A 22,032-nucleotide genomic window follows, 5' to 3' on the forward strand; every position below is an offset into this window, starting at 1 on the left:
GGTACAGCACTGTTGTTAATGGTTCCTTTGCTTACTCTTAGCCCAGCAGTAAGTTTGTGAATATTTGAGGCTTCCTGACTGCTGAGATTTTTTTTTTCTATAAATGTATTCTTGCCATAATATGCATATGTATCTGAGAAAACAAATATGATTTCTATAACAGAACTATGAGAAGTATTCTTTCTATTCACTATTGTTAAAAAAAAAGTTCTGCTATATATTGGAGAAACACCTCAGTGCATTTTTAATCCAAAGTTGCAACTGTATGTGACTTATTCCTATACCACATAGCAAAAAGGTACTTCTGTAAAACTTCACTTCTACAAAGCCCCACAGAAACCATCAGAATTTTCTCTTCATTGCCAGCTCCTTAGGCAAGTCTGGATATGGTCCCCAAATGTAATGAATGTACAAAATATTTATGGGATTAGTATGCAAACAAGGGCAGTGGAAAGGCTCATAGTATTTCTTCCTCACCAGTCTCCCACTTCATATGTAGGGCTTGAAGGCCCGGCAGTCATTGCTTATTACTACTTTAGGAATACACTTACAGTCACTTGCATTTACAAGTCAGTTTCCACGAAGGAAAACATCTGTTGTTGTTTAATATGAAAGCTGAATCATAATGAAATAAAATGAAAGCTTTTTGCATGACATTCTTGACACCAAAATATAATAATACATAAATGTATAAAAATATAATATGTTCATGAACAATTCAAGATACTTTTCTTCATTTTTTTTCATTCACTTGCATTTAAACAATTTGTAATTAGGTTTTTACATGCTTTTTGAGCAGAGAAACTGTAAACATAATATTTACAAGTTGAGTATAATATTTGAAATAACCTAACGTCAGAAAAAATTTGGAAAAACAGTGATTTGTAACACTACTGCCAGCATTGACTTACTGGTAATTCTGACTGAAAGAAGCACAAACAGTATTCAGTCTGTGGCAGAAGTAAAATCAATCTGTTTTTATAGCACTTTCCAGGTGATCAGTCTGGAGTTATCAGTGTTATACATTAACAATATGCCACAGCTGGAGACAGGCTCTTTGATCCCAGAGCCAGTGCTTTGAATGCAACCACAGCACATCTTGCTCTCAGGATGAGCCAGGTCTCATATCCAAATAGCAGTACAGCCAACCATCTTTGCTTAAGTTTTTCTGTGAACTTAGGATTTACACATTCAAACCCACCAAAAGTGTGGTTTTACAATCACATTTCATTTCTCAGGGGAAAACAAAAAAATATCTGAAGAGTACATGTACTTTTTTTTTTTTTTTAACCAAGAAGGGCAGATTTTCTCCTCTGCCACACTTCCACACTGATGGCGCAAGAGGTTGTCAGGGAGCTGTACCTGTGAAGGGTACAGATTTTTGAGCACCCAGGAAACCCCATGAAATCAGGATTGTGTCTGTAAACTTGTAAAACAGGAAATTTATGCAGTTACTTAAAGACCTGTGTTCTTGCAATTTTGTATATTTTGTCCTAAGTTACAAAACCTTGTTCTATTAGTCTCTCAGCTATTCATTATAAACATTAATTATCTCATATGCTAATAAACCCCCCCTGAAATACTTGCTTCTCCAGAATAGTTAAAAACCTTATTCTTTGCTGGAATAGGTCAGTAAAAGTACCTTCTTTTACTCTCATTATTTTCCAATATGTCTGATGAAAACATTTGAGATTTATATAGACGTATTTAGCAGCTGTCTTACATTTACGTAGACTGTAAGGTATAAATTGAATTTAATACTTTTTCTCAAGAATGAGTATGTGTTTGATGATTAGTAAAAGGCAAAAGTGTTTCTGCTCTGTCACAAATGGTTTTCATTGTTTAATATTTTTTGGATTGTTTAATGTCTCTTTTTTTGCATTAGATTATGGCTGACTTAGCAGCAAGGATTTTTTTTTTCATTTTTATTTTGCAGCAATAAGTTTCAACAGAAGTAAAACATTAATATGTCATCTAAATATCAGTCATATATTACTTCAGTTACTGAGTTTGAAAGATGATGTGGGAAACTAATTGCTAAGAACATTAATTGTCTGATTCAGATTGGCAACTAAAACAATTTGCTGAGTAGAGTCTCAGATATGAAGATGGTGAGGCCAGAACTTGATGAACAGACTTTCGTAAGATGTCTGAGATGAGTTCACTGTAGTGGACGTATTCAGTGCCAGAAAAAGAAACTACTAAAATATTGCCTGGAAACTTGGTAAAAAGTCTTATCAGTTTTTTGCTCATTTCTGAAATGCTTTTAGGCTAATGTGTAGGTTCCACAGTTTAAGAAGATTTTCAGTATTGCAGCTGAAGGATGAGAAGTAGGATTTCCATAGGAAAATGGTTACACACAAGAGGAATGCTTACAAAGAAGAGGAAGAACCTCTGTGAAACAGGTTGGCTTGAACTGCAGTAAAAATAGATCGCTGGTGCAGGAAATTAATGAGTGTAGTTTCTCATACAGGAGTTGAGGAAAAGCTGACAAATGAGGGCTCAGACTGTTTAAAGACATCTGTTAATGATGTCAGTCACACAAAAAGTGCAAGGAACAAGAATGAAATGTACAATAAAAGTGAAGGAGAGACAACTGAGAAATTCTGGAAAGCTAATATAGTGTCAAACCTAAGAGTTAAATAAAAAATTATGTGGCCAACCCCCTACTTCCCAAATGCATGCAAAACCTATACATATCTGTATACCAACGTGAGATGTGTAAAGGAAAAAAATAGGTGACATGAAATTCTTGGCAAAGAAAGAGGATCGTGACATAGTAGCCATTACAGAAGAATGTTGGAATGACAAAAATCAATAGGAGAGTGTAATACCTGGCTATAAACTGAACAGGAAGGACAGATTAGGTCATAGAGCTGGGGGAGCAGTATACGGTTGAGCCTTCTGATCAGGAAACGGATATTGAGTCCAAAATGTTGAAGGAGATCAAAGAATCAGCTAAGGCTAATGAGGTAGTAATAATGGGTGACTTCAACTACCTTCAGCTGGTCAAATGTCACAGTGGGATAAAGCATAAGGGAAGTAATTTCTCATCACTGTGAATGATAGCCATTTTGGAACATTTAGTTCTAGAGCATGCAAACTGAGTGGCAATTCTTGACGTATGTGACACACAGGAAGGCAGGTAAGAAATTCAGGACTGTATTTTAGCAGGCTTTTTTTTTTTTTTTTTTGCTAAATTCGTGGTCGTTGTAAAACTGAAGTTCAATATTGAAGTTCCAATAGCTAGAAATAAGTTTATAGAAACACCATTAAACTGGAGAATGTAAAAACAATCTAGAAAAACAAACAAACAAAAGAAACTAAATAAGAAGTAAGGAAATTAAATCCTGAGAACTGATACAGAATCCAGTTGTAGTATTCTGTAATAGACCAAGAAAGAGACGCAGCAATCAAGGAATTAGAGAAGTATTTGAATATGTGGTTATGTGGGTCAGGATTTCTTTGAACCAAAGATATATGCTTCATGAATTAGAAACCAATCCCTAGGGATGTCAATAAAATGGACTCTTGCCCACGGCATGTGCTTAAAAGGTGTGAAGCTGTGGCATAAGAAAGACTCTGTCAAAAACATCACCTCATACCCATTAAAAAAGGAAAAAATTCACCAGAGCAAGCAATCAATAAGACAGTGGCCTAGCAGAAAGCAAATATAGATAGGATGGGCATTCCAGTGAAGTGTGGTTTTCTGTTGTATTCATTTAGTATCACAGATATGGTGCTAGTGACATAACAGACTATGATATATTAACAGAATTTAGTGTGTCAGAATAAGAGGATCAGGAGTAAAGAGATGAATTAAAAAGAAACCAGAAACAAACAAGCAGATCTCGCTCATTCAAAAAATTATTAATAACCTTAATTTTGTTTAACTAGGTACTGTTCCATTGTAAAATGGTGAGATGCTTCAAACATGTGAGGTAGATGCAGGTGAAGAGAGAGATGTGTTTTGCTAATACAATACAACATGTAAACTATATATTAGAAGGTAGAAGCTATGTTTCAAAACAGAAGAACAAAATTATTAGAAATATAACTTTCAGTTGCAACAGGTCTTGAAAATACTGGAACTATTGCATTGAAAAAAAGGGGATTGGGAGAACATGGTATGGTGATATGCAAAACATTCTGCTTCTTAACATCATTCAAATAATACACCACCAAGTTAAACTAGACATGAGATACAGACATATTTAATCCCCTTTTCAAATTTCAAATGAGTTAAAATCTTTTATTTGTAAAGAGGTGTTTTTAAGATGCAGGATACAATTCCAATATAAGATTCTGTTCACAACATGTGCTCTTACTTCTTTAGGGAGTGATTATGGCTGTGGCACTATGTTCAGCATGTACAGGAAAAACAGTCTTATTATTTTTGTGTGGTTTGGAGGCATGAGTTGTAATTACATTTACCAACAGCCAGCTATCTTGTGGCTTCAAAAATACATATATAAAAAAAAAAGTTTACATCATTTCCTTTGTGTCCCTGGAAATCCTTTCCACTGAACTCTAGATGAAACTGTGAAAACTGTGAAAAAGTAGTATCTGTGCAAATGTGTATGCAGAATGCATGGCCTTACCTAGAACTTTTAAAATCTTTTTTTTTTTTTTTTTTTTTGACTGGAAACATATTTGACATATTTCTGATTCCAGGATCACCTTCCATTTGGAATATGGAAGTTAATTGTTTCTTAGGTAGTAACGAGAATGGGTTTGAAACCTTGCTGGTAGTTCAGAAAGGAACCACATTGTCATAGGTGATTGGTTACATGCATAATCACTTACATTACAGCTGAAATGAACTCATATGATATGACGCGAACCTTGCGATAATTGCAGAATTTGCCGAATATTTCGTAGATGGCCAAACACCTCATTACCCACGTGAGAAAAGACAAACCTTCTGTTTCTCTCCTACCTGCCTTTGTGCTGCTACATCAATAATACAATAAAATATTTTACTTCTTTTGCATGTAACAGGGCCATTTGTTTTTGAGGGGTGAGAGGAACATGAATGCTTGTTATTAATACATTCATTATTAATTTGTTTCACAGCTTTTGTTACTTCACTAATAGAATCTTTCTGCTGAAATAAAAGCCACCCAACCCTTTTTGTATGTACAGTTAGCTTGTTTAGCAGTTAAGGGAGCAATCATCAAGCTGTTGGTGATGCAACATCCGTAAGTTGTGGAGTGTCCAAGAAGTACCATATTTCTTTAAATTCTCCTGAAGACATATCCTGCATGGTGATAATTTGCCTAGCTGTCCTTTAGATAAATCAATACTCACAAATAAGTCCCAAAGAAAACAACTGCGTTAGTGTCTGTATGTCTCACTATTTTAAAGAAGAAAGCAGTCCTAGAAAAATGAGGGTTTCACCTTTTTGCCTTGAAGGATCTGTGAAAGTTGAAAAAGAATCCTGTACCACTTTTTGTGATATGTGAACATGTAGAGAATGAGTTTTACCTCTCAAGTGGTCAAAGATAAAGCCCCTATTTGAATCTAGATTTTCAACCTTACAAGTCTTGCATGAAGATTAAAATTTATTTTTCAGACATATTTTATTTTTATATCATAATCATATATTTTTAAAGTTTCTTTTATTCTAATTTACTGCCTTACATGTCAGTTAACTAGAATGAGAATCAAGAGACTCAAATGTTGCAATCAAAATAAAAATATTGAACTGAACATGTCCAATGGTAACAAATATTAATGCAGAAAAGTAGTGTCAGTTGAATGATTGGTTTTGAAGAAGGTGTGAATACAGAAATGAGTAGAGTTAATATTTAATCCTCCTTGTGAAAGCAGATGGCTAAGGGAATTTCTCTGTTATAAAATGTTTTACCACTTGTGAACTTACAGTTAATAACAGCATTAGGGAAAAGAGAAAAATTAATCATTGAAGTTATTATATCTGAATTAATCTGAGCTTCATAACAGCTGATATAAGTATTCTCTATACTTGTTCTCATGACAAGCTTAGAGGAAATGATGAAATAACTGAGAATATACACAATGAAATATATTAAATTACCCTTGGTTTACTTTACACAAGTAAAATATTAGGATCTGTGCTTAAAAGATTCTATGTGGACTTCCTTGTGTATAATATTAGGAAAAGAATATTGAAATAATTTTAAATTATTTTATTCTCTGAGGTTAGGAGACAATCATATGAATTGTTCTATTTGCTGTAGTTTGAATAAAGTCATGCAATAACATGTGCCAGCTAAACAAAATTAAAACATGACTTCCGTCATTGTTATCCATCACTGAACAATATTTTCCTGTTATAACATGAGCAAATATGATACTGTCTGCATATACGGTAAATAATTCCAAAATAGAATTGCAGCAACTAATGATAGAAATTTACATATATTCTGCATTGTATATATAATAGGTATATCATTTTACAAATTCAGTCTGCAAGAAAACACAATTTCTGAGGGGGGGGGGGAGGGGAAAGACAAAAGAAAAAAGATTATTTAGCAAAAGTTAATGTAGGAATCATACTAACATACCAGGATGGCACAATTCAAAGCAACACTATATTCGATTCACATCAATAGGATGCTGAGTATTTTTTTTATTATTTTATGTTGTGTACATTTTTATTTCATGCAAATATGAGAGACTTTGCCTTTGCAGTTCTAAGTGTCAGGCTGAAAGACATAAATATGTATTTTAACAGAAAAAATTAGTTCTACATGGACGTGTCACAGATAACAGTGGAACACTACTAGTGTTGTCATTGAGCTAAGATTAAAAAATGGTGACATCGGGTTTTCTTTTCATTAACCAGCAGACAGACGAGAGGTTCCTGTTTTAATTTACTAGATGACTGTATTTAGAATAAAATGAAATGGCATGAAAAGGTTATTAGTGAAGGACAGACCATGCTTCTGATTCCCTTGCAATGATCCCATTATAGTCAGTCTAAAATCACAAAATCACCGATCAGAGATTCTGTGATTTTAGACTAAAATGCCACCCAAACATTAATTTGATTCACACAGCCTCAATGGTAACAGGTAATATAGTAATAGAATATTTCTAGCCTGGAAAGTAAGACATACGGAAAAAAATATAAAAAATAAAAAATAAAAAAAATTCTACTTATGGCTATCATCTTTTATATGATCATCTTAATTAATCAATTCCTTATGCTGAGCTAAGGTGTATGAATATGAAATGTATAGAGGACTCTACCACATAAGAAGGATCATAACCATAGGAGGGGTACAAGACACTGGAGAAGACCTTCAAGTTCTATCTCTTAATTCGTTCTCAGACTTCCCTTGTCTTTGATGGTAAAGGATGTGAACGTTGCATTCTAGTCTTGTATGTTTCTATGAATTTTTTAGAATGCACATGAGAACATGGGGAGGAGTCACTTAAGCATTCTATTTTTATTTTTTTTTCTTCTTTCTTTTTGAGAATTCTAATAGTGGAACACATGAAGTGAGAAATACACAATTCTTTGAAATGGTATAATGATGTGGGAAAAAATCGGTCTTTGGCCAGACTCACTGCATGGAGGTTAAGTTATAAGCATTGAGTCCTTCAACAAAGAAGATAGATCTGAGTATATTGATCTGTATCAGTAATAACTGTAGAAAATAAACAGAAGAGTAACAAGAGTTACAGAATTTCAGTGTTTTAGATCAAATGTATCTGAAAGGGAAAATCAACACCATACTTATCATGAAAATGGAAAGGAAGTTTTAGAATGCATCTTTAATTCTTTTTAAAAGGGAATAGAAGTTACTCATGATCCTCAAAGATACAGAAGTCTTTTCTTAGTTCATTCTGTAAAGAAAAAGGAGATGGAATTTGAAACTAATAAAAAGAAATCTTTTAAAATTATTATAAGTCTGCAAAATCAGAATTTGATTGTAGGGACCTGGAACAGAATGGCATGAATTTTGTTGAACCCTGAGTTAGTTGCTAGAGAATGTGTTTTTCTTTAACCAAATGATGTCATTTTTAGGCCCAGCCTTTAGTTTGCAGTCTAAAGTGGGTGTGCGCCTGAATGTCCTATTGATTTCAAGTTCAATTGAGTTAGTTTTCTTGCATTCAGATCATAAATAATTCAAAAAAATGCATAAAGAAAACCTATACAAGTACGTTATGGAGAAAGAAGGCTAAACTTTCAACACTGTTTGATTAAGGGTGTAACTGGAAAGATTCTAAATATGAATTAAAACAAGCAATTACATTTTCCAGTTCTGTCATTTGGAAAAAAAAAATCTGAATGTCTTGCTTGAATGTCTACCAAAATTGGTGTTAACCTTCTGAAAGAGAAATACAACTAATGATTTGGTACAGCGCCAAACAATTAGACCAGTGAACAGACTTTCTTCTAGCAACATCTTTTATCAGAAATATCTTTCTAAATGTCATCTAAGTATATGTACCCCACAAGCTAAGAGAAAGCTGACCTGACCTTTTGACTCCACCTGTTCAAGAATGGGAATTTCTTAAAGATGCTATTCTACCCAGATAAAAAGTTCACAAAATCTGACCTGGAAAGAATGGTTAAAAGGATTAGTTTTGTTTAGTCTAGGAAAGAGCAGACAGAAGGAGGATGTGATTACAATCTTCCAGTATGTTAAAGAATGTTATAAAGATGCTACTGATTGGTTTTCTGTATCCAGTTGGGGACAAAACAGGAATGAAGATGTTTAATACAAAGCAAAGATATTTAGATTCTGTATTAGGAGAAAAAATTCTAATGCTAAGAATAGGAGAATCTGGTACAGGCTATATTAAGAAAATTGTCATCTTGTTTACTGGAAATTTTCAAGAATAATTAGACCAATACATATGATTAGTAGTCAAGGTTGCTGATGTTATTCACAATGGAAGGTGAAAAGCGAGATAGATTAGGTGATCACTTAAGGGTCTTTTCCTGTCCTTCATTTCTACAACCATTATCTTTGGCAAGGCACTCTTATTTTATATCAGATTTGTTGTTACGTTGGATATAAAAACAATTGGTTAGTGGGAGGCTTATCTGTACAGGATACTTCAGTTACAGAGAATATTAATATTTCTGATTATGTGACTAAGCTAACAGTGTTAGAAGGATGTCAGAGCAATAGGCGAGGAAACTAAAAAGAGTACTCATTGACTTTGGATGTAGATTTCCATTGAATAGTTGAATAGTGAATTTGCTATTATGAATTTCTTTTTCTCTGTTATTTGAGAGTTTTGGTATCATACCTTTTTTTTTTATATTTTTTTTTTTTTCCTGGTTGAGGTTAATAGCAAGAAACTGGAAATTGTGGTGAATAATCATCCCACACAGAGAAACACAGGATTAAGTTATGGCATATGCTCCCTAAAGAACAGAAATAACAGCAAACTTTTGATGTCTTTCCTTAATGTTTGTAAGAGCTACTAGGACAGCATTGCATAGCATGATCAATTAAGAGCTCAAAATCAGCTGAGTAACAGAAAACTAGAGAATGTAAGCTGCTTGTATGCCTTTAATATATATTGCAGAGTAAAAGGGAAAGTGGGTGAGGGTTTTAATTCTCTTTCCACATTGCTAGCAGTTGTCTGTCAGTGGTGGAAAGTATGACATGCTTGCAGCACAGTTGCTTGTGCTTGATGTTGGATACAGGAGCTTAAAGATATGTTAGACATGTAAAGTACTACAGAAGCATTTATTGAGAAGCATATAGAGAGAGTAGTGTTAAACATCAGGGCTTCAATTTTACATATTAAGCAAATTATGTGAATTGTAGCTCTCTGTATTTTTAGATGTTCTTTGAAATAACATGATATGTATCTTTTTTTCCTCTTGAGTTTAGGAACTAGTTATAGTTTTTTGATCACATATACATATATATATATATATTTCTTTTTAATAGGTGCTGCACAATGGACTTGTGATGGAAATGAATCATCCCACAGCTGGGAGGATAGTCGTTCCAGGTTAGATGTTTAATTCTTTTTTCTAAATGGAGCTTGAAATTAAATGCTACATGACATCCTGAATAGTTCTGGAACTCAGCTGAGGACATGACACATCTTCACATTTCACTCAAATGAGCAAAAGTTTAACCAGGAAGACATTTATGCTTGTATCCATCCTGGTAGCAGAAAAATGGGTTAAAATATGTGTCAGAATAGCTTCTGGTTTTCATCGGTCAGTTGTCATAAATCATGAACATGAATTTGATAATATTTGCAAACTCCCACTGCTAGAAATATTACTGCTAAATCATTGCATGAATACATGAATCTGTTTTTGATTTAGTTCTATTTTGCAAGTTACACAGCCTTCTTTTAGGGACATTTCTGTTTTAAAAAATAGAAGAAAGAAGGAAGAGGAGGGATGTTCATACTGAAGGTTTCATCACAGTATTTTGTTTAATGAAACCAGACATAAAGCTCTGCAGTGATGAAGTCTTAAATACCTGTTTTGGATTTCCAAATAATACAGAAGTAATGAATGAATCTTTTAAGCACTGAGTGGATCAGGACTTGGAGTTGCTGTAGCTTTACTTCCATTGGAGTTAGCTGTGGAATGGGGTTAAATTCATCAAGGGCTGCTATGTAAATCTTCATTTAGATCATCACAGTTGACTCTGTTTTGATGACTGAGATTTATCTGACAATCTACTAGCTATTTGGTCAACTTTTCCTGCTTCTCTATGCTTTTCTCTCTCCCAAGCCACATTGAGAATTGTTTCCTCCCTCATTCAGAGCACCATGTCACTTTTATTTTTATAACATCTTCTCCTTATATTGTAACTTTCTGTGCCAAATTTCACCCTCTGACACAGCATCCAGTTGTCATCAATTTCAGTTGACTTGAGCACATGTAGTGGTAAGAAGAATTTGACCCATAAAATTTATCTTAATTTGCACATCCTGGAATCACACTGGGATGCAGAAAGAATTATTTGAAAGAAATTGATCCCATATTAGATCATGTTTTCTGCATGAATAGAGGGGGATGTTTTGTGTGTGTGTATGTGTATGCTTCATATTTGCTCTTTATCACAGTTTGCATTCCACATTTGGTCCCCCTAGGCTTGGAAATTTGTTTGACTGTATTCAAAAATGCTTCTTTAATTTAGATGCACATATCTGGCAATACCAATCCTTTTTTTTTAGTTTCTAACAGAAAAGTAATCCTGTTTTATTTATACAAAATGGAAAGAGTAATAAGGGGTTTGATTTAATTCTTTTTTAAGAAGTGGGCAGAAAAGCCTTGCAGATGGTAGAAAAAGTGTGTATGGTTTTCATGTTGCATACAATGTATAATCTATCTTAGAGAAAGCAAATACTCCTTAAGGGGATAGGTTGAACTGCAAGAAGAGGAAGGAGATGAAAGGAATGTTCTAATGTCTGTCAGCAGCGATAGAGAGTATTGGCAAGAGGGAGTTTTCACATAGGTAAGTCATAGTACTTCCCAAATCCTTAGTTATTTTTTATTTTACTAAAACTCAAACAAGTGACACTGTACAAAACAAAAATAAATCATCTTAATCTCTAATGATTTGCCATTTAGATGGGCTTCTATGAAGAGTTCGTTGTATTGAAGCAGATGGCTGTAATGATTATTGGATATTTGAGCAGGAAAACGAGAATTCCTTCCTTTCCTGGCATGAAAGGACAGGGAGGGGAGAGACAAGAGAGGGAAGGGTGAAGGACACTCATTCAGTGTGAGCAGAATGAACCTATTGATATCAATGGAAAGACACAGCATTATTCTGTCTCAAAACTGGAGTGCATAAGGAGTTTGGCTACAGTTGATGGTAGGTAATGGAAGTATCCTGGAATTGTCCTGGTCAATGATATATCTGAAGAGTAGAGAAGAAAGTGTGTTGAGAAGGCCTCCAGCAGATAAATGGTCTATTAATGACTGTTTAAATTAGTAAAAACTGTTTCTTTGATGTAATTATCTTTGAACATTAGGCAGAGAAAGGCTTTACTAAGCTCTCAGTTACTGGCTCAGGGTTGCTTAATAAAGATATTAATGTGAATGTTGGAGCTGAGCAGAGTAAAAATACCTCTCCTTAAAGAGACTGGAGAGACTCTGATCCCAAAGTAAAGTGAATAACTGTTATTTCTTAACCATATAAACAAGATTTTAATACGTATTAATTGAATTGGACATCACTCTTGAGGCTCTTGACAGAGGTCAGACTTGATCTGCCAAGGAAAGTTGCAAGTGCAGTGACATACATTTACTGAGAGTGAGCATGCTGGCATGGCTCTATCTCTAACATACTGGTTTGGACTAGTCCTTCTCCAGGCATAACCTCACTTTGAGAGTGGCTTCCAGTCTGTATATGAATTCTCATGTTTTTTGAAATCCTGATGGATTTTGCCATTGACTTTAACGCAGGCTACATTCTTAACATTGGACTTGATGATTCACACCCCTCCCTTGCTTAAATGTGTTTTGAATACTCCTTGTATGGTTACTGAATTTGGTTCTTTCCACACCAGGTCAATGCTTTCCCCCTTGCCTTTTTTTACAATTCCCAGCTTGATATACTGTTTGCTGATAAACACATCCTAAGGTATCTGTGACTGATGGAACTGGAATAGGAGAAGTTGCATTATAAATAGTATATTTCTATTCAATTGCTTTCAAAAATGCATATTGATGATAGAGGAGATACAGATCTTGTGTTTTGATATCTCTTTCTTCTAGTATTAATTGGAAAATGTCATTAGGATAATTCAGTATAGTCATGTTGTAAAATTATTCAAGAGCTAACTTGTCATATACAGATACATTTATTTGTCTTATACTGAATTATCATATATCATCTATACAGAATGCAATACTGTGAGAGATCCTTGCTTGAGTCCCAAAGACCTGGCACTGTACTGCACTCATTAGCCTTTGCAGGACTGATTCATTCAATTGCAGGACTATATTGATGAGATTCTTCTGGCTCCATCTCTAAAGTTATCTTGATCATTTTTAGTTCAGGGGGTGCCCCCCAGGACAGTCAGGGGCTAGAGTACCTCAGCTGGAGAGGCTGAGGTCTGTATCAGCCTTGGGAAAAGGTTGATCCTGTACAGCAGCCTACAAGGAGGTTATCAAAGAGAAGAGCCAGGCTCTTCACAACAGTGAACAGTGGTAGGATGAGACAACGGAAGTTCAGAGTGGATATCGGCAAACTCTTTTTCACCATGAAACCAGACAATGGAGCAGGTTGCCTAGAGAGGTTGTGCAGGCTCAGTCCTAGGAGTTTTTTAATAAATGACTAGATAAAGCCCTGAGCAAGTTGGTCTGACCTGAGCTCGGTTCATGCAGGAGCTTGAACTGGAGACCTCTTGAGGTACTTTCAAACTTGGTTTATGTTCTTATTCTGTAATTAACCTTAGTATCTCTTCACAAAACTCTTCTTGACTTAGCCCTTTCCATAAAGATTTGGAAGATTTCTCATTTGTACGAATAACATATTTTTAAGAAAATGAGAAATGTAGAGCACAAAGTACTTTTGAGGGCAAAAAATGATAGGGAAGATATGTTTTATAGAGTGCCAGATTGCAGATGATGCTGAATGGCACAGATACAATACAGTTAAGTGAAGGGACAAAATTTCAAGAAGCTTTAGCATCTGGAATAGTCTTGAGGTCCTTTGCCAAAGGGTAATGGACTTTTCCAAAGAGCAGTAGCATGTGGGTTTCCGGGAGCCACTGAGTAATTTATTCTGAGTAGCTATGTGGAGTGTAATGGATACCAACCCACAGTGATTTTGTAAAAAAAAAAAAAAAAAAAAAAAAAAAAAAAAAAGACGCTAACGGATGCAATGCAGTCTTGCCCAAACCGTCTCCATTATCATCTCTTTTATATGGTTTAGGAAATTAAAATAATAATATTCTCAACTTTTGCATTATGCAGAGGCTAATGTTGACTTTTAAAAGTTGACAGTTGTTTTTTGTAGTCAAATGTGATTCTAGAATGACAAAATAAAAAAATCAGAAAAAAAAAGGCATTCAGCTGTCACAGACAAATCAACCTTCACAGAATTTACTTTATTAACTAGCAGGAAACTCTGTGAAAGAAACCTTATTTCTGACCCCTTCTAAGCCTTAGTGAAGTGGGGATTTGGATATAAGCCTACATTTTGGAATCATCTCTCATCAAACAGGAAATAATGTAACTGTAGAAATCTTGTAAAACACCTATTCCAGACAAAACAGCTATTCTGAGTTTTGTTAGTGTTAGTATTCTGTGTTCTCCTTATCCCAGTTTCCTCAGCTGATAAACACTCTTTCTGTCCTTTGGCGCATTATCTTCATCAAGGATGTCTTTATTGCTCTGAGAGGGCAGTTTCATACCTGGCTTCATGACTTCCTTCTGTGCTCTTGTGATAATGTATTTGGGGGACTGATCCAGGCTCAGTCAGGAAAATCACTACAGGATTCCTCCTTGGCATAGATTTCTTGGACTGAATTCAGGCAATCTATTTTAATTAATGAACCTACTCAGGAGAAATGTCCTTTTTTCCGGTCTTCTCCTGTCACTGTACATTACAAATATACTACTGGAACAGGAAAGACTTTTTTTTTTTTTGAGATAGCCTTTTCCTGTTGTAAGATTCATTAAATGATGTCCTGGTTCCATAGAGACTAATTGCTATCAATCTCTTAGAAGAATGGTTTTAAGGAATAAAACTAGGAGGCAAGAAATCTAATAGTACTTCCTTATTGTGCCACAGATTTCTTTCTTAATCTTGGACAAATCATCTATCACTCTCTGTCTCACCTTATTAATCATTTGAAGTTTTTGAGATCTTAATAGCTTAAAAATACTTTGAATTCTAAAGGAACAAATTATTGTAAAAATGCTATGTATTATTTTAAATATGTATTACTATTTATTATGTATGTATTTATATTTATTTTCTCCATGTAGAGGGAAGACTAATTAACATTAATAACAGTGGGGTTTCTGTATGTTTGCTCATTACATTTCAAGACAGGGAGCAGATATGGCTGTTAATGATATATACTATCTTTTTCTGTTCATTTAATGTGAGTGAAGTAGAGGAAGCTTCAGTAGGACTTAGATATATGCCATAGAAAAGTGACTTCTGCTTGGGGAGAGTTTGCAGGAAATTAAGGAGGTCTGTACTACAAGCCATCATTTCCTGCAGCTAGGAGATCCCACCATATAGGAACAACAACAACAGCATAAAAAAGCCCAACATTCTTTTTTGTTTTATTTTATTTTCAAGAACCTCTGCTTGAACTTCTGATCCTGTCTGCTTCTCATCAGGCAGCTTTTTCATATGTGTGTGTGCGCGCGTGTGTATGTGCACGCATGTGCATAACTGATGTTTGAAAAATTTTAATTTCACTTCACTATTTATGGTACATTTGAGACAAACAGCTTCACCGGCATTACTGTTACCTCATTCGCCTTTTTTAGTCATCAGGGTTGACTGTTTATGTCTTTTACATTCACAGACCTGATTTCAATTTTGAGGAATTCAGGACCATTACAGAAACACAGCAGAAATGATGTATGACAGCTCACTTAGCTATCCTCAAAGTACTTTAAAAAATCTTAATAAATATCTAAGTAATATATTCATACAGACTGCAAAAGGAGAAAAGACATGGTGGGAATGGAGAGGATTATGTTACAAGTTTCAGGATTATGTAGAAAAGGCTAGTGTATCTTTCTTAATGTATGATACAGTTATTTGAAAACTTTAAGGTTTCTTTTAAAGTAGAACATAAACAACGAACCTCTTAATATTTTTTTCTCTTTTGTTGTATGTGTCCAGAGCATTTTTCTACCCTATATTTTAAAATTTGTTATACCTTCTGGAGTGGTCTTAGTGCCACAGCTAATACTTTTAAAGTTAATTTTTTAAGGAAGAAAAGCCACCTGTCTCTTACCAACATTTAGGGCTTCAGTTATTGGGGGAAATTAAGAAACAGTGGAAGTCTTTCCCACCAGGCTCAGAGTAAGTGTATATGTGCTTTGCTGTCATGACAGCACCGACAGGGACAAGTAGTGATCTGTGCTGCTCAGGCAGTGGCTCTTTGTGGTTGCTATTGAAAGTGTCTCAGTTGGACTCTTCTGTTGGCAGACCTGAGTGTTTTTCAAGTCTTTCTTTAAGTTGTGTGCGTATGTGGCAATCAAAGTTGTTTTTCTTGCATCACATGTTTCTTTCCAGGACCCGATTCTGCGGTATTGGGATATGAAATAAAAATATTTCAGTGGACAAGTGAGGACATTTCTCTACTCTGTATGTAATGTAATTAAGTCAAGTGCAATTGTGGTTGAATTTGGCTGAGTGCTGATCGGTAATTATATTTCTACTGAAGAATATTTCTTTATATTTTGCTCCATATGTCCTGAGATATACTAGGACTTTCTTTAAACTGAACATAACAGTTTCTTATGGAGAGTAAACTAAACAATAAATGTCACCTTGCTGGTACATGGGGAAAAGAAAAGTTGAAGCATTACCTGAATATCCAAATAAACTCATTAATTTCCCACCAAAGGTCACAGTTCTAGAATTCAGCTTCGTTTAAAGATTTTTTTCTCTGTTTAAATGCATTTGCCACTTCTTTTTATATAAGTAACAGTAACTTAAAAAGTACTTTCTTAGGTCCTCACTCTGTAACAAGCACGACCAGGTGCTCACAGAGTTCAGAGTGTGTGATTGTTAAAGATATATCTGCATGCCTCGGGTGCATTGTAAAACAGCCAAATTACTTCAACACCCATAAATTGTAAGTATATCTTTATGATCTTTAATAATTATTGGATATGAAAAAGAATCCACTGTCAGCTAAAAAGTTTGGTTTCATTAAATGTAAAAATATGTTTTAAACATTTAGACAATTTTACTTAATCCCTAGGATACTGAGTATACTAATCCTCATTTGTGTTTCCGCCATGTCACTTTGACCCAAGCCCTGCCTCCTATGAGTGAAAAGAATGATTGGACTTAACCTGTTTTATGAAAACCTAGACCAAAACATTTTATGGTCAGCAGTGGCCATTAGATTGTATAGTTTGCCTTCCTACAGGTATGGACACCGAATTTCACCAATTTACTCCTTTCATGTGCTTGACTACAGTGTGTCTTATCCAGAAGTCCTCAAGAAATGGAAAATACATCAACTATCTGCCGCTTTCTTTAAAAAATGTGTGTATATATATATATATATATATATATATGTTAATCCAAAACTAGCTTAGAGTTGTAGTGTAGCAATTAGGTTTATTCTTGTCTTTCTCACATATGTTAGAGCTTTAACTACTTTTGGTTTTTGCCCATGAAACTGTCATGTACTTACATGACAGAAGTCACATCAAGATGACTTTTTGGCAAACCATGTAGGGTATTTTGCTAGGTCTTTTAAGGTACATTGTGTAAGCAAAGTGCAGCAGCTCTGTCTCTTATATTGCAGTCTGCGCACTGCAGATTTACAGGAAAAATTTGCAGGTGTACAGATGTATGGAGTGATACTTTTTGCTACAAAAAGAAGATGACTTTGGGAAGGCATAACACATGAAAAGCCTTTGGGGTCTACTTGATCAGAATAGCAGAAAATACCAGGGATAGACAGTAGAGTAACTTTGTTTTCCCTGCATTCCGTGCATCTGCATGAATATAATTATATATTTTTTTCCTTTTTATGTATATATGTTTTACTGACAAAAAAAATCTTGTTTTATTTGTGTGTGTTTATAAGATAACGTGCCTTGATTTAATTCCAACTCTAGTTGAAATATTTCCCATCAGTTAGCTTCTTTAAGGGTCAGTGTGTATTTTTGAGTTTATTGTTCTTTGTGATGGATAGATCCTATGTGTGTTCCAGGTTCCTGAAACCAGCAGGTTTGGCAGCCTGCACTATGCATTCAGCCCCTGTGAGCTTACCCTAGGGGTATAAAGAACAGATCTGGTCCAGAATACATTCCAATTTCTTCTCACTTTTTTTTTTTTGGTTTGAGTTTCATTATCAATACCTGAATTTAACTTACTAACCTACCGTTCCAATCTCTATAGTCTTCTTGAGTTATGTTGTCAGGTTTAGATGGGAAAAGGAGTACTCTAGAGGAAAAAGGAACAACTTTAGCCTTTAATCTGTTCATTTCCCTCTTGATCTGTTCTTCCATTTATTTGTACTACCGGAGGACTTTAATAGTATTCCCTGGTTTATTCTTCTTTAGTCTTTCGAATCCCAGTGGTTCCTCAGCAACTTGATTCAGGTGTGCTGTATCACAAACCTCTAACGTCATGTAGCCCTCAAAGCTACATTTCTCACTTCTTCATTCAAAATATGGAGATAATAGAACTCACAGGTAATTACAGGGTAAATATGCTCAGGTTTGCTCAAATTACAGTGATGGCAATATATGAAATCTGATGCTGCACTTTCTTTATAGGTTGTGGAAGAAGAGATTGGGTAGAAGTGAGGAGCGAAATAAGGGTTAAAATGGTAGTTTTACTGTTCAGCTGTGGAGAGCCTACCACCAATATATAACATGTACCTGACGTGGCTTAATAAGTATGTTTAACTTTTTTATCTGTAACTCCTGAAGTAGGGCAAATTTAACAGCTCTAGTGGTCAACATGAACTTGCAATTATTTTTACTCCTTTTCCTTGTACTTTCCACAGTTCTTTCTTGTAATATTCTGCCCAGAATAAATTCACTGCTTCAAAACAAGCATGGTGATTTGGATCTGTCTTAGATATTCCAAATGATGCTTTCATCATTTGGGCTATCAAGAACAAGTCATTGTTGCCATTTCACCTCCTGCTGTTTTGCTAACTATTCTGGAGCTTTTTTTGGAGTTCCGGAAGAGTCAAGAACTTCCAAGACTTTCTGCAAATGTTTTGTGACTTCCGATTTTTTTGTGACTTCACAAATGTTTTGTGATTCAGATTCTGAAGACATCCATTTTTTGTTTTTGTTTGTTGTTGTTTTTGTTGTTTTTGTTTTTTTCTTCAGATTTTTATTTAGATAAAATTACTCATCTAATTTGACATAGACTTGCAAATCGTGTTTTGTTAAACCAAACATTTTCTTGAAAAAAATGATAAATAAAACTGGTTTGCCCATCCTATCACTGCATGTAAAAGGTTTAAACCAAGACAGAACAGATGTGAACTCAGTTATTTTAAGGGCTATTGAAAACCTGAGGCATCAGGTCAAGATTCTATTAGAAAAATCTTCCTGACGCAAAGTCTGTTGAGGTATGGAACAGTGTCCCCTGAGAAGACACAGAATTCACATTTTTTTTTGTCTGTCTGAAACTAGACTGAATGTAGCTGTAAATAAAAATGATTTACCCTTATGAAAAGCAGATAATTGTTCTATTAAAAGGGATTGATATCTTAATGAATTTTAAAATTTGGTGCCAGTTTATTGCTTTAAATTAGTTGTTTAGAGATTTTATTGGCCTGCCATAGGCACAAGTTTTATATTGATTTTTGTATAAGAGTGTCCCTCATGGGTTTTGAACTGGATGCAGAGATGAAATGAGACAGAGGCTTACAGATTAGAACAAGCTTTTTAATATTCTTTGCAAGCTGTTTTTAGAAACATCACAGGGAACGTAAAATCAGGCACAGTTGTGAAGCGAGGCAATACAATTTACAAACAGACATGTGGGGCAAAGAAAATTTCAAAGCTGAGCATGCACAAATACCCAATTCCAGTGGTGTAGTCCTAACTTGCACATACTGAAATTGCAACTGCATGCACACATCTGCTATTCCCAGCCCATGAACATAGACATATTTGTGCAAGCTTCTATCAATTCTTAGCAACTCAATAGTATTCTCAAGAAATTACAAGATTAATGCTAAAAATTAAGGTGCACTGAAGTGATCTGTGTTGGTTTGACTATGAGGTCTAGATTCCTGCATGAGTAAATCTGTGAGGAAAACTCTTGGAGTCCCCTAAATTCCTGAGTTATATCTAGGAGTTGTTTTTCCTTTCTCAAGGAAGTGGCTAATACAATTTTGTGTTGAGCTAATGTCTTTTCTTTTGAGCCAGGTCAAGTTCTGGTGATGCCAAGAAGCCATTTCTTCCTAGCTTTACAGTCTATGCAATCCATTTTTCAGCATGGTTTCATATGTGGTTTGCCTCTTGGGACATAAGTTTTTGTGGATGTGCTTAGAAAATGTCACTTAAGAAAACAAAAAAATCTCTTTGCAAAGGTGATCATTTTCTAATGAGTTCTATAAGTGAATGATATACTTGATCATATGAATGTATTGTTTACTATTTTGTATGTGCAAGCCAGATGTTTATGTAAATAAATATTCTGCTGTTTCCTTTAAATGGGCCTATGTTTTAAAATCCTGCCTTCAGCTCCTAATGGAGAATGTGTCACGGATCAGTCTACTTGACAAAGGAGTCTGTTTCAGCCAACATTCCCATTTTTATGTTTATGCATACTTAGGGAAATAGAGAAGATAAAGTGGGGCATATATTTTCATGCTGGTAGTGTAGTTACCTCTGCTACCTTCCTAGATATCTAGATAAGGATTAGAGTTGTAATTCCTGAAAGGGCAATTTTCCTTCCTGATTTTGATTATATTCACAGATCAATGTCCCCAGTAAATCCACTGTATGATTTAATAGTTTTTTTTTTATTTCAGAAATGTATATGTACTTTAATAGCTTACACTTCTGCTCCTCATTTTTGTTTGGATTTCCTGAGGAAACGTCAGAAAATGTTGAAATGTCCTTCTGTTCTCATAGGTTCAGGTACCGTGCTCTAGCTTTCACCAGCTCTGAAGGACTGTTGTAAGAACTTGTGGGTGAAGTGCAGATTTGGTATAGCTGTATAGCAATGTTAGATTGGAAGATAACATTTTAACCTATCTTTCATAGTTTTTCAAGTTCTTCTGTAATACTAACACTCTAGATAGAGCTACTGGTGGGGGAGGTGGGCACAGAAGAAGAAATTGTAGGAATAGTTCAGAAGCATTAGTGAATGAAAATTTAATAGAAAACCCTTGGTGTCGTCTTACGAAGCCATTCACTTTCTAAGAGTAATTGTTCTGACTTATTTAAAGTCCCAAAATGTTCACTAGTATAGATACCTTGGAAGCTTCCTTCTAGTTGACTTTAAGGAAGGAAGCAATACCATGTCTACTACTTTAATATGACTTTTAGATTCACACTTCTAGATGGTAAATCACCCAGAACAATATCACCCACCACCAACCTCCATGTGGCAAACTGTTAACATTCCCATGAATTTACATTTACTTTTAAGATTTTCCTGTCGGATGTCTTCTTTTTTTTTTTTTTTTTTTTTTTTTTTGTATGTGGGAAGTTAGCAGTTTAGTTATTACATCAAGAGGTATAGCAAATACTTTTAATTTTAGATATTTTCAGATTGCTGTTCCTTTCCCCAGGTACATTCAGAAGTTAATCAAAATGCCTCATTGAGAGTATTTGGAAACTAAATCTAAGTCTTATCTGATTCATGGAAACCAATATTATACTGGACACCTGCTCCAACGAAATATAATACTATACTCACAGAATCACAGAATCATCTAGGTTGGAAGAGACCTCCAAGATCACCTAGCCCAACCTCTGACCTAACACTAACAAGTCCTCCACTAAACCATGTCACTAAGGGCTACATCTAAACGTCTTTTAAAGACCTCCAGGGATGGTGACTCAACCGCTTCCCTGGGCAGCCCATTCCAATGCCTAACAACCCTTTCACTAAAGAAGTTCTTCCTAATATCCAACCTAAACCTCCCCTGGTGCAACTTTAGCCCATTCTGCCTTGTCCTGTCACCAGGCATGTGGGAGAACAGACCAACCTCCACCTTGCTACAGCCTCCTTTAAGGTACCTCTAGAGAGCGATAAGGTCTCCCCTGAGCCTCCTCTTCTCCAGGCTAAACAACCCCAGCTCCCTCAGCCGCTCCTCGTAAGACTTGTTCTCCAGACCCCTCACCAGCTTTGTCGCCCTTCTCTGGACTCTCTCGAGCACGTCCATGTCCTCCTTGTAGCAAGG

The 22,032-nt window shown here is 35.2% G+C and overlaps 1 protein-coding gene across 13 annotated transcripts in view; it reads left to right on the forward strand.

The window, feature by feature from the left end:
• The window catches only part of SUGCT (succinyl-CoA:glutarate-CoA transferase), a 338,050-nt gene that overhangs the window by 276,909 nt on the left and 39,109 nt on the right, over nt 1-22,032 (forward strand). For 7 of the 13 annotated variants that reach the window (XR_014578981.1, XR_014578982.1, XM_083822414.1 and 4 more), the window contains one exon: nt 9,906-9,969. The exons of 1 other annotated variant lie outside the window; for it this stretch is intronic. Coding sequence is in view for 10 of the 12 variants with exons in the window: in XM_083822414.1 (XP_083678540.1) it covers nt 9,906-9,969 (64 nt within the window). In the remaining 2 variants the exon portion in view is untranslated. Of the gene's footprint in view, nt 1-9,905; nt 9,970-16,640; nt 16,765-17,064; nt 17,184-18,211; nt 18,344-18,427; nt 21,602-22,032 lie in introns of those variants that run through there. 5 more of the 13 variants (XM_083822403.1, XM_083822412.1, XM_083822410.1 and 2 more) reach the window with 4 other exon arrangements.

Source organism: Anser anser, assembly GCF_964211835.1.
Source record: "Anser anser genome assembly, chromosome: 2".
Taxonomy (NCBI): domain Eukaryota; kingdom Metazoa; phylum Chordata; class Aves; order Anseriformes; family Anatidae; genus Anser; species Anser anser.